Source organism: Sitophilus oryzae, unplaced genomic scaffold, assembly GCF_002938485.1.
Source record: "Sitophilus oryzae breed Bouriz unplaced genomic scaffold, Soryzae_2.0 scaffold_172_pilon_pilon, whole genome shotgun sequence".
Classification (NCBI taxonomy): domain Eukaryota; kingdom Metazoa; phylum Arthropoda; class Insecta; order Coleoptera; family Curculionidae; genus Sitophilus; species Sitophilus oryzae.
In genome coordinates this window covers 2552326-2568715 of record NW_022146424.1, presented here as the reverse complement: position 1 = coordinate 2568715, position 16390 = coordinate 2552326, and the positions used below count along the sequence as shown (strand labels likewise).

Genomic DNA, 16390 nt, shown 5'->3' with positions numbered 1-16390 from the left:
AAATATTTTTTTCCGTAGGCTCTACGGCTAATACTTTCCGAGATACAGCCGAGAGCTATCCTTAGTGGGACACCCTGTACATCAGAGCTCTAAGCTCACAGGAAACTTAAGTATTTTTAATGACTTAAGTCATTTGATTTTGGGTCATTTTTCGAAAGCTGACTTAAGACAAAATAATTTGTGATTTAAATCTTTATTACGAAATAGTAAAAGAATTAACTCGTTAGAAAAAGGCTAAATTTTTTAAAAAGATATAATTTTTTTTATAAAAGGCTGTCAGATTTTTATATAATTTTATGATACATCATCTGAATTTTCACTGTCTTGACATAAAAATGACTTAAATTATATTACATTGATTTAAGTCTTTACGAAAATGACTTAACTTTAGAGAAAATGATTTAAGTCAAGGACTTAAGATTTAAATCATTTAAAGTTTATGTTGAAATTAACTTAGTATATAGTATAGTAGTCACCGTAGAAAGATTCAACGATAGACAATAATACTCGAACTAAAATAATATTTCTACGCCTACTTTGACGATGTTTTATCAAAGAAACTTTGTACCTTGTAGCTTTATAGCTACCGAATTTAGAATAGTATCAATGGTTGATTGTGTACACTTTTTACACAGTTTCAAATACATATATGTCCCAAAAACACTCTCTCAAAAAATATATCACCTTCTAAGATGACATATTGGATAGTGTATCCCAAATTGTTTGTGTAAATTATTTACACAGGATTTTTAACATCAAACCCCTCAATAATATTCACTAATGTCTCTTCAGTAACACATAAAATATCATAGAATTAAATTAAATTTCGTGATGCGGTTCTAGGACGATATAGACACAACCGTCGGTCTTTCATACGTGTGCTCTCCATTAATTAAAACTTTACCATTGTTGTTGTTATTGTTGTTGTGCAAAATAAGTGGCGAATGAGGCGACTCGGAGTGCAAGTCTGACGTATTCGATTGTGGACTGGGACTTGTATTGTGATGTAGGACGCTGTAGTCTGCTTGCGTTAGATTTTGTGGGGATTGTGATGAATAGGTGGGACTGAGTCGTTGGTATCCCTGGTTGTAGAGGAAGTTTGTGGGTGTGGTTTGTTGTAAGTGCGTAAGACCAAATTGATCTGAAAAATATAAAGAAAGGATTTATGGTATTTTTTTTTGTTTTTTTTTTATTAATTTTTTCATTTATTTTTTTATGTCAAATAATATTTTATTGTCTAGCTGATGGCCCATTTACATTTATCACCTTTTAATGATAACCTAGGAGAAATCGTCCAAAGTAGCTAGTGTATATTGTCTCTAAATTTTGTTTCATCCAAAAAATTGTTTTTGTAGATTCTGTTTTTGTTTCTCTAATTTTATTATTTTTAGGTGGAATCTTTACGAAACTGTCATTTCAAAAGAAAAGTTTATAGAAGGACTTTCGAAGAAATTGAGACATGCAAATGAGACTTGAAGAGAGAGAATCTTGAAGAAAATTTAAGAATAAATAAGAAATTATATGAAAAAGAAAGAAATAGTGAGGGAAGTGTATAAAAAAGAAGAAAAAAGATTAAAGGGCTCAGCCCTCAACAACTCGTAACCGTATATACCAGTGTACACCAGTGCAAACTGATGTAACTGCCTTCAGGCTTCATCAGTACGGTAAGGAATCAGGAAGCCAAGAAACCGATCCCAAAACATAAAAAAAACAGGAAGCAAACAGATGGAACAGAAGGAAGCAGGAGATGGAGAAAAATTCCCGTTTGCTCCTTTTATTTACCATCTTTTATTTTCGTTTCTTCATCAATTTTTTTCCATCTCCTGGGTTGCACACGGTGCCTCGTTGCATCGTTTGCTTCCTGGTTTTTTGTCGGTTTCTTCGCTTCCTGATTCCTTACCGTACTGATGAAGCCTGAAGGCAGTTACATCAGTTTGCACTAGTGTAGGTGTGGTTGTGTGAGTGTGTCAGTGTGCGTGTCTGCACTGGTGTACACTGGTGTATACGGTTACGAGTTGTTGAGGGCTGAGCCGTTTAATCTTTTTTCTTCTTTTTTAAGAAATTATAGCTATGGATTCAAATTAATTAAAATAGTTACCCAATGATGATTCAATTTTGACTATTTTCTCCACCTTAATCCTATTGTTATTAATTCCATGTCTCTGAGCTATTTGACCGCCGTTGTTTGATTGACCCGACTTACTACCCTTGGGCTTTCTCTTTCTCGTCTGAAACAAAAAATATATAATAATAATAATAGTAATAACAAATTAATAAATAACATTTTATACAAGAAAGTTTATTAGGCAAGAAAAAAAGGCAAAGGAAATATAGTTCTCCTAATCTGGGTGCCAGCCTACTAAGGGATAGAAGTTTATGAAAAAGCAAACGATCTACAAAAACTCATCATACAGTTACAGGGACCTAAAAAAAATTGAGACGGTTTTACAGAGGGTAGATCTTCATTTCCTATATCAGTCGTACCAAAGTTTATGGCACGAATAGTTGTCGTCTAGGCGCACTCAGTGATGAGGTGTTCTGGTGTTTCCCCATTTTCCCAATAGAATTTGCATTCGCCGTTGCTACTTAGTTTCAATCTACTGAAGTATTCATTGAAGAGATAATGTCCTGTTAAAAACCCGTGGCAATCCAAAGATTGTTCTTTCTTAAATCAAGGAAAATCGTTGATTTTTCTCGGTCGTATGTCCTGAGAAACTTCTTCGAGTGTCTTATACTGTTGCAGGATTCCCATTTCAGGTTACGGATGGAGTCCTCCTAGTTCGTATGTTACGCTTTTAGTTGGTTTTCACGTGTTTTCACTTAGGGAGCAGAACGGTTCAGATCCAGTTAGTGGAGTCTTCGCTACATCTCTAGATAGATAATTTGCTTTCTCATTGTCTTCTATGCCTTAACATTACACTAACTGGACCAGAACCGTTCGGTTTCCCAAGTGGAAACCAAGTTAAAGCGGAATTCATGAAACTAGAAGGCTTCATCCGTAACCTGGAATGGGAACCTTCCAACGGTCTAAGACAGTCGAAGAAATTTCTCAGAACTTACTACCGAAAAAAATCAAATATTTTCCTTGAATTAAGTAAGAACACTTTGGATTGTCACAGGGTTAATAAAAGACACTGTCTTCTCAATGAACACCTGAGTAAATTAAAGCTATATTAAGCTGCGTATAAATATGTCGAGACGAGTGCGAGAGACACCCGAGACGAGTCAACCTCAAGCGGATTTGAGGTTGACTCGTCATATTGGGACGGGGTCTGAGCTTCGAGCCGAGCCTATGCCCAGCCGGACGGCGTTGTCTCCATTTTCTCCGGAGCCTTTGGCGAACCATCAAAAGGATTGGAGCGTCTATTTAACCAGTGGCGTATACACCGCGGCTCCGCGGAACAATTGCCTCGAATCTCAAGGGGCTCAGATTCCATATCCCATTTTTATATAAAAATAAATATTCTTTCCTTTATTTGTAATAATGTTAATAATGCATCCTAACTAAAAAGATGCAATTTTGTCTTCTCTAAAATAGTATAGGTAAGTTAGCCAAAGTAGGTAAATCTCATATACAAAGATTTACTAGTGATTTCTTTTATAAAAACATGAAAATTTTATGAAAAATGAATAAACGTACTGAACTTTTCGTCGAGTTATTAACGGCTCAAACGTAAATTATGCGCTATTTCTGCTGAACGGAATTAAAGATGTAAAACAAGCTTCTTTACATAAATATAGGATACATAGAAGATAAGAGAGGCAAATCGAGTGTGTTGAAAAAGGTGGCCATGCTCTCAGAAGTTCCTTACGGTACTCTCATAAATAAAGGGAATCGACAAAGAAAGGAACGATTCGATATAGAAAAATCCAGAAATTTGAACTATCCAGACTACTAAGAAACTTAACTTATGGCAAATATGAAAATAATAAAGTTCCCGCCATAGAAATAATTAAAAAAAACTCTGTTCAGAAGGCACATTACGGCGAAGGTTTAAAAAGCTAGGAATTAGATTTAAAATTATATACATATTAAAAATTATTAATAAGCGTGCTGCAATGATGGAAAGCCATAGAATAATAATGTGGCGAATTGAATACCTTGAAAAAATATACAACTCTAGAAATGAAGAAATGCAGATATATTATTTACAATATATATTCCAGGTTAGTTATTGGCATTTAAATGTAGATTTAAATTAATAATTTAAATCTTAATTACTTAAATTTCTAATTTTTTAAATAAATAAAGTCGAATTAGATCTTATCTTACAGCGCTTTCAAATGGAACTTCAATGGACTTCGAGCAAGTACCATGAGCTTATATGAACAATTTCACCTGGGTCGCGTATGCTCCGTCCGGATGAGCTATCTTGAAAGAACATCCGTGCGGACGCTCTGCGCGTACGGTCCGCTCCATCTGAAAGCACTGTTACTCTATTTAAAATTTTTATAGATATACAAACCACATACAAAATATATTATTGAATAAAATAATTAAAGACTCAAAAAAACGGCACTGACAGAAGGCTCCGCCGCCGCCGCTGCCGTGCCGTTATCTCCAGGTATCTCAGTCGGCGTTCTCCAGTTTTTTTTAATGTAAACAGTCCAAATATAATTTAAATTTATCATGAATTCCTTTAATTTATCTAGCTTGTTTTTTACCTATTTTGAAATTAAACAAACATATACAGGGTGTTTCAAAAACATGTTCCATCTCTCGTGGGGAAGTTCCTCACGTAAAATAAGATTTATTTTTATATCAACCAATCCAATTCTGCTTTGATTCGTAGCTACAGGGGGTTAAAATAGGGTTCCCAACCGTCCTCTATTCCAGAAACAGTCCTCTTTTTGATCTGATTCATAGGCGCCGGAAGAATGAAGTTTAGGGGGGGGGGGCAAGGTAAAAATGAATAAAAAATTGAAACACATTTTTTATTATTTTACAGGTAACACCTAAAAATTTCGGTAATTATTGGGAAAACTGGAAATCGTCCGATTTTCACCAAAATTGGTATACACACTATTTTGAGGTCGTAGATTACGAATCTGAACTTTTTTCTTGGCGGTCTCATACCGTTTTTCAGAAAAACGGAAAATTATTTCAACATTGAATTTTTCTTTATTTCGGCCCTATAAAGTAATAATTTCACTATATTTCCGTTATATTATAGTTTATCTAAAAGCTGCACTTGATTGGGGATAGAAAAATGTCCAAAATTTTACTGAAAAACACTTTTCCTAACAAAATAACAAAGAAAATTGAGACCAGATGGAAGTTTGACATTTGATATATCCTTCTTTCTCTCTCCTATGTTATGAGAGAGACAAATATATTCTAAACCTAATCTAGAAATTTGAAAATTTACAACGTTGCCATATCTTCTATTTTTCGGGTGATTAGGGATTTTAAATAAATTTCCTATTATGAGATCGACAAATAATTAAATATACCTACCTACCTATATCCACAAAGTTACGCGGAAGAGTTTTGATTGCATTGGTTTCAACTTCTATGTGGAGGGTGTTAATCTTTTGTTGTTATATTATATCAAAAAAGATTAACCCCCTCCGCAAAGAAGAGAGAAAGAAAGACTATTTATAACCACGAAGTTGCACGAAAGATTCGCTTGCATTGCTTACAACTTGGGGTTAATCTTTTTTTTTTGATATAATATAACAACAAAAGATTAACACCCTCCGCATGGAAGTTGTAAGCAATGCAATCAAATCTCTTTCGTGCAACTTCGTGGTTATAAATAGTCAGTTCTCGTTGGTAAAATAGCAATTATGGGAAGGAGCCGTTCTTCTGGCGACCGCCTTTCGTAATCCCAGAATGAGCGAAAAATCACGCTAAATTTAGGTTTAGCATTGGCAACGTTGCTTTAAATGCCAGAAACACATAACCCAACATTTTCAGATTGTTTACAAATTTATTTTAGCAAATTTTCCTCTATTATGCATAGAATTGGTTAAAAAGTAACAGAAAATAACAATAACATCATTGTTTATTGAATACCTAACAAAATATGTGCTAGAAAACCTTAAAAATAGAGAAATTAAGAAAAATTCGATGTTGAAATAATTTTCCGCTTTTCTGAAAAACGGTAAGAGACCGCCAAGAAAAAGATTCGTAATTCGGCCTTCAGATTCGTAATCTACGACCTCAAAATAGGGTGTATACCAATTTTGGTGAAAATCTGACGATTTCCAGTTTTCCCAATAATTACCAAAATTTCATAATAATGATTATTTTTTTACAGATGGATGTTTATAGATAGCTTTTATATTTTACTGTTTCAGTGATCCAGCCCTGATCCATCTCTTGCCCCCCCTGTCCGGCGCCCATGATCTGATTGTCCTCTTTTCTCTCACGTATTGAAAACTTTGTTACATACCAACTTCAAAATCTAAATAATATTCGTTTATCGCCACAATGCTTTAAAGAATTGTTAATCTGTGTCTTTTATGTAATTTTATGTTTACTTACTGTTAGTTTATGTCTTGAAAAAAAGTTTTGTTGACAATGGTTTGCTTTATTTTAATAAGTTTTGAGTATAAATATTTTTGTGTATTTTAAATATTTATCGCATACCGTTTATATAACTTTTTGGTAAATTCTCGACATTTGAGCGACGTTTCAAAAATGTTTCGCCTGTGCCTTTTTTTATCCTCTCGCCCCTATTTTTTATTTTCAAAGTTGCCAACCCTAGGTTAAGTGTTTTATCATTTTCTTCCAAGTGCTTTTAGTAATTTGAGATCGTTTGATGACTGATTTAGTTCTGATCCGGGTAGTTTTTTGTATAAAACAGTGCCACCATCGTCGATTTTTTTCGTTAAATGCGAATAAGAAAATATCCTGATTATATTCTGGCCCTATCCCTTATTATTTTTATTTACAAGCGATCTTAAGTTTATAACATATACATATATTTTATTTAATTGTTAACATTAGGGTAGTTTTACCAATTGTGTATGTGTGGAATTCCACTGATATGTGTTTTAAGTTGTTTGTTAAATTTTTAAAATTTTTTGATTGTATTTTGCTCTCTTAACTTTGTAGTGTCCTGAAGATGCAAATAAATTTTGCGAAACGTCGACAAATTTAAAACAAAGGACTTCTGTTGATTTTTTCGATCCTAATCCAATTAAAAAACACATTATACTTAAATTTATTAATTAATTTTTTAAAATATTGACTGGTATCGAATAATACTTTAATATATTTATCAATATTTTAAAGTATCGATACTTTATATTCAATACAACCGATACCAAAATATCAATACTGCCTCAGTATCGCACAGCCCTATGAAGAATTTTGTGGGTTCGCCAAAGGCTCCACTGAAAATGGATAGCCGCGAGACAACGCCGTTCGACTGGGCAGGGACTCTGCTCGAGGCTAAATCGCTCGACTCGAGGCTATAATATGACGAATTCCGCTTGAGGTTGACTCGCCTCGTCCTCGTCTCGGCATATTAGTACGCCTTTTGGAAAGAATTTGCTATAGCCTCGTTTCATACTCGTTTCGGGTTTGTCTCGTACTTGCCTCGGCATATTTATACGCGGCTTAAGAAACAACGGCGAATGCATATTCTATAGGTGCGTATTCACTTGCAACAAAACATTCCGAACAAACCAAACGCGCCGCGCACTCCAAACAATCTGCAACAAAACATTTTCCGAGAGCGCTCTGAACGACCTGCAACAAAACATTTTGCGCGGAGTGTTCCGCCTGTTTGCGGTGTTCGCTGCGTTCCCACAAGTAATCAGTGTTAGTGTGTTTGTCGACATGGATGCATCTGATATTACCATAGCGGCTGGTGCTTTTTTAATTATAGAGGCATTAAGGGGTAATAAAAAGGAAAGGACGAAAAATGTGGTCAAGACGCCTCTTTTTGCGCCGTCAATATAATATGGCCTTACTTAGTGACCTAGATTATATGCATAAGAAGAATTTAATTAATTTAATAATTAATTATTTGTTAAATTCAATTAACTCTAAACACTTTTCTCTGTTCCACTCCATGTTTCAAAACTGCCGTATCCACTGAACACCGGCCAACGAACAAATTCTTTTGAGCAAATCCCGTTTACCGACAAGCTTCGGAAAATGTTTGGCGCGTTCGGTTCGGTTCGGCGCAACGTACTGACTACACAAGTTTGTTACAGCGCGCGCGGCGCGTTTGGTTCGTTCGGAGTGTTTTGTTGCAAGTGAATACCCACCTTATGGGGAAAATGGAGAAAAACCAGAACACCTCATCTCTGAGTGCACCTAGACGATAACCATTCGTGTCATAAACTTTGGTGACTGATATCAGAGTTGAAGAATTAACCCTGTAAAACGGTCTCAAATACTAGCTTGTGTCAAAGTCCTGAGACCAGGGTTCGGAAGTAGTTAATTAAGACGTAATTTACTTGATTAACTACGTGTAGTTTTTCCTCAAAAACTACGTATTTTCCTGTTCATTAACTACATGAAAACTACGTTAATAAACTATGTATTAAAATTATGAATAATTTCCCTTTGTATGAGGTGTAATAGAGATAATATGATGTAAATATTATATTTAAAGTCATATTTCTTCTGTTTTCTTAAATACATTATGTGTTTTTAAAGCTTCAACTTATTATAACCTCACCTCAAACCTTTGATATTTGAAAGTTACATACATAGGTTACATAAACTACATCCTCTACATAAACTACATTAACTACATGTAATGTAGTTTATGTAGTTTTTAAAAGTAACATGTAGTTTTCCGAACCCTGCCTGAGACTGTATGATGAATTATACCTCAAAAAGGGGGACACAATAGAGGTTGCCGTGATTAAATCCCCTTCTCCCATACAATCTACAAGATAGTTTATAACAGCGCGTTTCTTAAAAACTATATCTTTTTAGATAAGCGTTTATAGAGTAAACGCCACGAATGTTTGGGAGTGATTCATCGCTTGATGAAGTTAGAATCGACACGCGCGCTATAATTTTTACATTAAAAACGTAATTTTTTACCGCAGACGTAGGTTTTTAAAGGCCCCGTCTAATCATCTGCCTGCGCTTCTCCTACTTATTCTAAAATGTTAGCGTGATTGACAAAGACGATACTATATCGCGTTTCTTTGATTGATTCGTTTTTGTGCGTCAGTCCATTGGTGTGCTTGCAGTACAACCAATGGGGCATTCCATTTTATATTTATAACCAAATATATGTTTTGACAAGACTTTGACAGTTAAAACAACAAATTACACCAGATTATATATTGATTATTATATGACTTAAAACACCACGGCACTGGAATTAAGTTTTATGTGATCTTGAACAGATTAGTTCACATTGTAGCGACCTGCGACCGATGAATCACTCCCAAACATTCGTGGCGTTTACTATAGCAGGGTTGGCATGATTTAAATCGTGATTTAAATCAAGTGATTTTTTAAATTTTAATCATGTGATTTAAATCAAAAAATCATTTTTTTAAAACTTTACAATAAATCGAAAAATAACTGTAAAAGTTATAAAAATGTGTCCTAGAAAACTATACAAAATATTTCTATAACATATATACCCTATATCTATTCGTTAAATAAAATGTTACACTTGCTATTGTTACATTTAAATACGTTTAATAAATCGAAAAAAAAATTGTAAATGTTAAAAACTATATAAAAAATGATTTGTATAACACATATTATACCTACTACATATCTATTCATCAATTAAAATGTTGGAAAGATTTTTGAAGTAATTTTGTGTGAATCCATGACTTCTAAAGGGCAGGGATTTATTTTGAAATTTATGTACAAGTGGCAAATAAAATGATGTTCGAATACATTTCATTCGCAACCTCTAGTGCAGAAAAAGGTTCTTTTGATGCTATATCTTCAAAGCGTTGTCAGAAAATATGCTGTTTTATATCTTTTTATTTTACACTTTGACAATAGATAATACTAATTTCATTCTCGACTTAAGACTATTTCCGAACAATAGTGTATTGTGTAAGGAATAAAAATTATACTTTTTTACGAGGTTGTACGTTTGACGGACTAGCAATAAACAGGGAGGCACAAAAGTACATTTTTACTCCGAGTAGAATATACTATATTTTTACAAATTAAACATTACAAATAATTTTTTACTCAATTCCAAACGTTGCAAATAATATAAAAAGTAATGCCTTGTAAGTAATCGAGTAAAAATTTGTACACTCGTTGAAATTGACGCTTAATAGCAGTTTAATAATATATTTTTTGTACTTTTGGTGCTTAGGCGTAAAAGTGCTTTACTTTTATGTCTAGGCGTTGAAATTACAAAAATAATACACTTGTGGTATTTCAAAAAAAATCCTTATGATCTGAAGCGAGCGACTTTTTTTGCAGAATATATTGGTGACCGATGTCTGGGAAAATTACATGCGTTGTCAGTATTGCGGGCAGAGTTATGAAGATTTAGCCATTTAGGATAGGAATTTAATTGGAATTGAGTCCTAATTATTTGGAAATCGGATTTAAATAATGTTTTCTATTAAAATCAAAAAAATCTGATTTTTTTTATTTTTTTAAAAAATTCATGTTTTTTTCCAACCCTGGTTTATAGTGTATACTGAACTTAATAAATTAATTTTTTAAAATACCACTTTTCAGTAAACACTCTCTAGAGAATGAGTGGGAGGAGGGTTAATCATCCCGACGTTACAGATCTATTGTATCCCCATTTATTGAGTTATAACTCATCATACAGCCTCAGAGCCTTAACAAAAGCCAGTGTCTAAGACGGTTTTACTGAGAGTAGTTCTCCATCTCCGATATTCAGTCCTACCAAAGTTTATATCACGAATGGTTGTGCTATCGTCTAGGCGCACTCAGTGATGAGGTGTTCTGGTGTTTCCCCATTTTCCCCACAGAATCTGCATTCGCCGTTTTTTCGTAGTTTCAATCTACTGAGGTATTAATTAAGGAGACAGCGTCCTGTTAAAAACCCCGTGACAATCCAAAGATTGTTCTACATTAAATCAATGAAAATTATAATTCGTAAGTGCTGAGAAACTTCATCGAGTGTCTTAGCCCATTGCAGGATTCCCATTCCAAGTTACGGATGGAGTCTTCCAAGTTCTTGAGTTCCTCTTTTAGTTGGTTTCCACGTGAGAAGCAGAACGGTTTTGGTGCAGTTAGTGGAGCGTTCGCTCCTTTTCTAGCTAGATCATTTGCTTTCTCATTACCTCCTATTCCTGAACACTGCACTAACTGGACCAGAACAGTTTGGTTTTCCAAGTGAGGATCAACCTATAGTGGAACTCAAGAACCTGAAAGACCCAATCTGTAACCTGGAATGGGAATCATCCAAAGATACAAGACTTACAGACACCGAGAAAAATTAAATATTTTTTTTGAATTAAATAAGAATAATCTTTGGATTGTTACGGAGTTTTTAATAGGACACACTGTCTCCTCAATGAACACCTCAGTGGATTAAAGCTAAGAAACAACGGCGAATGCAGATTCTGTGGGGAAAATGGAGAAACACCAGAACACTTCATCATTGAGTGCGCCGAGACGACAATCATTCGTGCCATAAAGTTTGATTCGACTGATATCAGAGTTGGAGAATTAACCTCTGCAAAACGGTCTCAAATACTGGCTTGTGTAAAAACCCTGACACTGTATGATGAATTATAACTCAAGAAAGGGAGATACAATAGAGGTCGGGGTGATTAACTTCTCCCCTCCCCATACAATCTACAAGATAGTATATAATATAGTGCGTTTCTTAAAAAACTATACCTTTTTTAATAAGCATTTACAGCGTACAAAGTGTATATTGAACCTAATAAATATCACTAGTCAGTAAGATTTAGAGCGTCCACACACGGATCGTCTAGCTTTCGAAGCGGAAGCGTCTCGAACTGCGAGCGAATCTCCCTCTACTCTACCTTCGTAGGTAAATAATAGTACCAATCACTTCGACTCCGCGTCGACCGCTAAACCACTCATTCGTTTACGTACTATTATTTACGTTCGAAGTAGAGTGGAGGGAGATTCGTTCAAAGTTTAAAAACCCTCCTCTTCTCGTTCGAAACGACCCGTGTGTGCTCTTAACGTTCTTAAACATTTATCCAAAGATTCTCAAATACAATGACTATTCTTACCTGTATAGTATCCTTCTTCATCGACAAAGGCCTGTTGACAGAATGTAGTTTGAAGTAGAGGCCGCACGCATTGCACACAGGCTCACCTATAGTGTTTCTTCTCCACAAAGAAGTTGTGACTGTGTGACAGTTGCTACAGGTAAGACCAGCTCGCCGTGATGCAGACTATAATGTTCACAAATTATGTATATTAAAGGACTTTGATTAACAGAGGTAGTAAAGAAATGCTCTAGAATACTACAAGATATAGAGAAAGGATAGTCAGATGATAAGAAATGACCTTGTTGACATATCTGAAGACATATCTCTTCACTAAATGTTATTGTTAATTTAGTACATAGATAGAATATAAATTTATAAAAATATGGTCAACATGAGCCATCTCATAATTTATCATTAGTTTTAAAAACTTAGGCTTTTGAACAATTTTAAATCATCAACTGATAGTTAGGAGCACAAAATCGATTAATGAATATTAAAAATTTTGGAGACTTGTAAAACGAGGAGAATGAATGGAGTAAGATTTTTTTTATGAATTAAAGTATTATTCATTGTTATTTGATAGATATATTACACTCATAATCGCTGCTTATATATATATATATATAAATGTAGTCTTGTCTATGTTGTCGACTTGGTCATTACAGCAAACGCAAAAACAAAATGATATTAATAAATTTTGATGATTTTAAAGAAATAAATTGAAAAATAAATCTATCTACATAGTGAATAGGAAAAGAGAACAATAATAAAGCAAAAAAGAAGTGCAAAAACTGAATCGTGCATAACCTACCAGTCGTCGACTGCTTTTCTCCTCGGTGGGCAGAGGCAATGGGGCTCTAGCGGCCCCGTTGTAGCCGCCGTAGTAGCTCTTGTAGTATTCTGGAACACCCCCAGTACCAGGCTCGGCCGCCACTGAAACAACGCCAGACGGGGGGTTAACCAAAAGTAAGCATTAAATTGTTTTTAAATATGGTAAAACAATCAAAAATATAAAATGGGGTAAAGTAAAAGTGGAACCGATTTGTAGCAGCGCAGCCTCGTACATTTGGGGGTGTTTTTAAGTATTTTTACACTGATGTGGACGAACGAATATCTATAAGTTATTTTTTAATCCTCATAAATTAATTTAATAATTTCTTATCGTCATATATAAAACTAAAAAAAAGTTTCTAATTGGTGAATTAAATTTTTGTACTCCAGATTTGCTTAGTTACACTATCTATAGAGTTTTAGTATGCCTTTTTAATAGTATATACGTTATTTTAATGCTGCCCCATTCACAAAATTTATTTAATTTCAAATTCATGTCTAGTTTCTGCAATTCATTTTAAGTTTAGTTTTTTAAAAATATATACATCAAAATAACTTTCTGTCACTCTGGGAATTTTTTTTTAAATCCAAACCACGAAAGTAAGGCAAGAAGTAAACTATTTTTTTTAAATACAGTATTTAGTTATAAACAGTCGTGCAGAAAAGTAATTTAGGTGAAATTTTACTTTGGTGTTAGTGTTTCGTTAAGGTGGACTTGGATGCTGTGTGATGTGCAACAAACAACTAAAATTAAAAAAGTCACATTTCACCTAAAGCATTAAAGCAATAAATAAAAAAAATCCATATGGGATAAACAGTATTATAAACAAACGTTTAATTAAAGTCATCATAAATATCTTGAATCTTAAAATTAATTTTGATCAAAATAAACGTTAATTAAATGAAGTTTTTTGCTGAATTTATTCGATCAAATACATATAAATGCACTATCCGTTTATATCAACCTTTGTACATGTAGCTGATAAGAAAATGACACAGAAAATGTTAAAAATGATAATGTAATGCATGAAAAGAACACTGACTTACTTACCTCAAACAATTATTGGGACTTTTTCAAAATTGTTTAAAGTTTTTTTTATCTTTCGTTTAATTAAATTTAATTGAAAACATGTTGTAAAACAGGCATGCAATCGCTTCATGCAGAGATTAGAGAGGAAAATAAATATATAATTAGAATTGGCTATTCAATTAATTGTAATTAGGTGTTTATATTCGTTCGACCACAATGTTTAAATTGTAATTTTAAAAAATGAAGATAATAATTTGTTTAGAAAATTCACTGACTATTTTTACACCCTTTTCTAGGTATTTCAACACTGAGAGGGAAATATAAAAAGTAAAAAAGATTTTTTTTCTAAACACATCCGGTATGATAAAAATTCTATTGAATTTTTCCTAAAACAAGTTTTTATACCGATACCGAGGATGCTTGGAAAGTCAGTAAAATTTCTACACAATCATAATTTCTGAATAAAGTAAAGTACCAATCTACGAGGCTGCTTGACTAAGGGCCTGTTCATGCCGTTCATCTTATGATAAAGGCCACAGGCGTTGCAAAGGTAGTGACCGGTACCATCCCTTCGCCATAAAGGTGTATCTATGGCGCCACAGTTGACACATTCCCTACCTTCGGTAAAGTACTCGGCTGGTCCACCAACTAAAAACAATTCCTATTTTATTTTGCCACTCGTTTACAAAATTTTATCTAAATTATAGATCACTAATCATATTAATGTGAAGGGAGGGTTCACAAGATACAAACCATATGTAAAGAGAAGAATGCTAGGTTGCTACTGGTGCTATTAGTTGAAAAGATTGTCGAATATCGAATATTTATGATATGATTATTATACAGGGTGGTCCAAACTGTATTCCGGAAACTTCTGCAGATAAAAATAAGTAAAAAGTTCGTATAAATGTATGTCCTAAAATGCTTTGTTTCGGAGAGACAGGGTGTAGAAGTTTCATTTTTATTTCGACTTTTTTCGAAGTAATTTCTGAAGTAACGTCAATATTTGGATGAAAATTGGTGTCTTGGGAGTTTTTTGACATGAGAAATTTGATTTTGATGTCAACATGTATATTTTTTCACTCAGTAGTTTTATACAGGTACGGACGAACTTCAAAACAGTTAAAACACATGTAAGTGGCGCCCCCTACAAATAGGAGTCATATTGACATCAAAATCAAATTTCTCATGTCAAAAAACTCCCAAAACCAATTTTCATCCAAATATTGACTTTACTTCAGAAATGATTTGGAAAAAATCGAAATAAAAACGAAACTTCTGCAGTCTGTATCTCCGAAACTAAGCACTTTCTTCTTCTTCTTCTTCTTTCTCAGCCTGGTTCCATCCAGTGTTGGATATAGGCCTCTTCTAGGTTTTTCTATGCTTCGCGATCTCTAGCCAATCTTATCCATTGTCTTCCCGCCACTGCCCTGACGTCATCTACCCATCTCTTCTTGTTGTTCCCCTAGATCTCCATAGGATTACTTTTTGGGGCCATCGGTCTGGATCCTGTCTTGCCACATGTCCTATCCATTGCCACTTCAGACTTGCCACTCTTTTAACGACATCTATTAATTTTGTTTTTTGATGTATGTGGGTATTCCGTATTTTTTCCCTAATGGTGACTCCCAACATGATTCTTTCCATGGCTCTTTGTGCTACTCGTAGTTGTTCTGCTGTTTTTCGAGTAATTGCCATAGTCTCTAAGCCATACGTAAGCACAGGTAGAATGCAGCTGTTGTAAGCCTTTTTCTTTAGGTTCATGGGCACCTTTTTATCCTTGAAAATATCGCTCATATTTCCAAATGCTACCAAGCATTTTAGGACATACATTTATACGAATTTTACTTTTATCTGCGGAATATGATGCCGAAGTTTCAGGAATACAGTTCGGACTATCCTGTATAATGATTTATAGTATTTCATTCTATAAAGAATTATTCGCCACACAACGCATTTTTATTTAAACATTTATAGATTTATACACAGGGTGTCCCACTAAGAATAGCTCTCGGCTGTATCTCGGAAAGTATTAGCCGTAGGGCCTGCGGAAAAAAAATATTTATAACTAAAAAGGCTATGAGAAATTGCTGGAAATTATTTTCAAGTTTGTAAAACGGCCGCTAGAGGGCGCAACTGCTATGGAAAATAAGAAAATATAATTTTTACAGAATTTTGCCTAGATAATGGGTACTATAAATAATAGCTTCATAATCTTCAGAAAATTTTGGATTTTTTTATGGGAACCATTTTCCCCTATCTGCTAAGACAAAGTGGTGGGGGAAGGTAAGATCTGTCTTTATTTAAATGTTGATAACTCCGGACTGGATGATCAGAATCCAACAAACGAGGACTCGTTTAAAAGAGCGTTTCTTACTCTATATTATACCATAAAAATAA

The 16390-nt window shown here is 34.1% G+C and overlaps 1 protein-coding gene across 3 annotated transcripts in view; it reads right to left on the bottom strand.

Annotated features, from left to right (window-relative positions):
- Nucleotides 1-16390, bottom strand: part of LOC115881477 (transcription factor GATA-4-like) — a 118973-nt gene continuing 102583 nt past the window's right edge. For 2 of the 3 annotated variants that reach the window (XM_030898966.1, XM_030898965.1), the window contains exons 6-9: nucleotides 14466-14638; nucleotides 12148-12312; nucleotides 2099-2228; nucleotides 1-1141 (exon numbers count right to left, since the gene is read on the bottom strand). In XM_030898966.1, coding sequence (XP_030754826.1) covers nucleotides 840-1141; nucleotides 2099-2228; nucleotides 12148-12312; nucleotides 14466-14638 — 770 coding nt within the window. In that variant the 3' untranslated portion in view covers nucleotides 1-839. Of the gene's footprint in view, nucleotides 1142-2098; nucleotides 2229-12147; nucleotides 12313-12940; nucleotides 13063-14465; nucleotides 14639-16390 lie in introns of all 3 variants that reach the window. The other variant, XM_030898967.1, reaches the window with a different exon arrangement.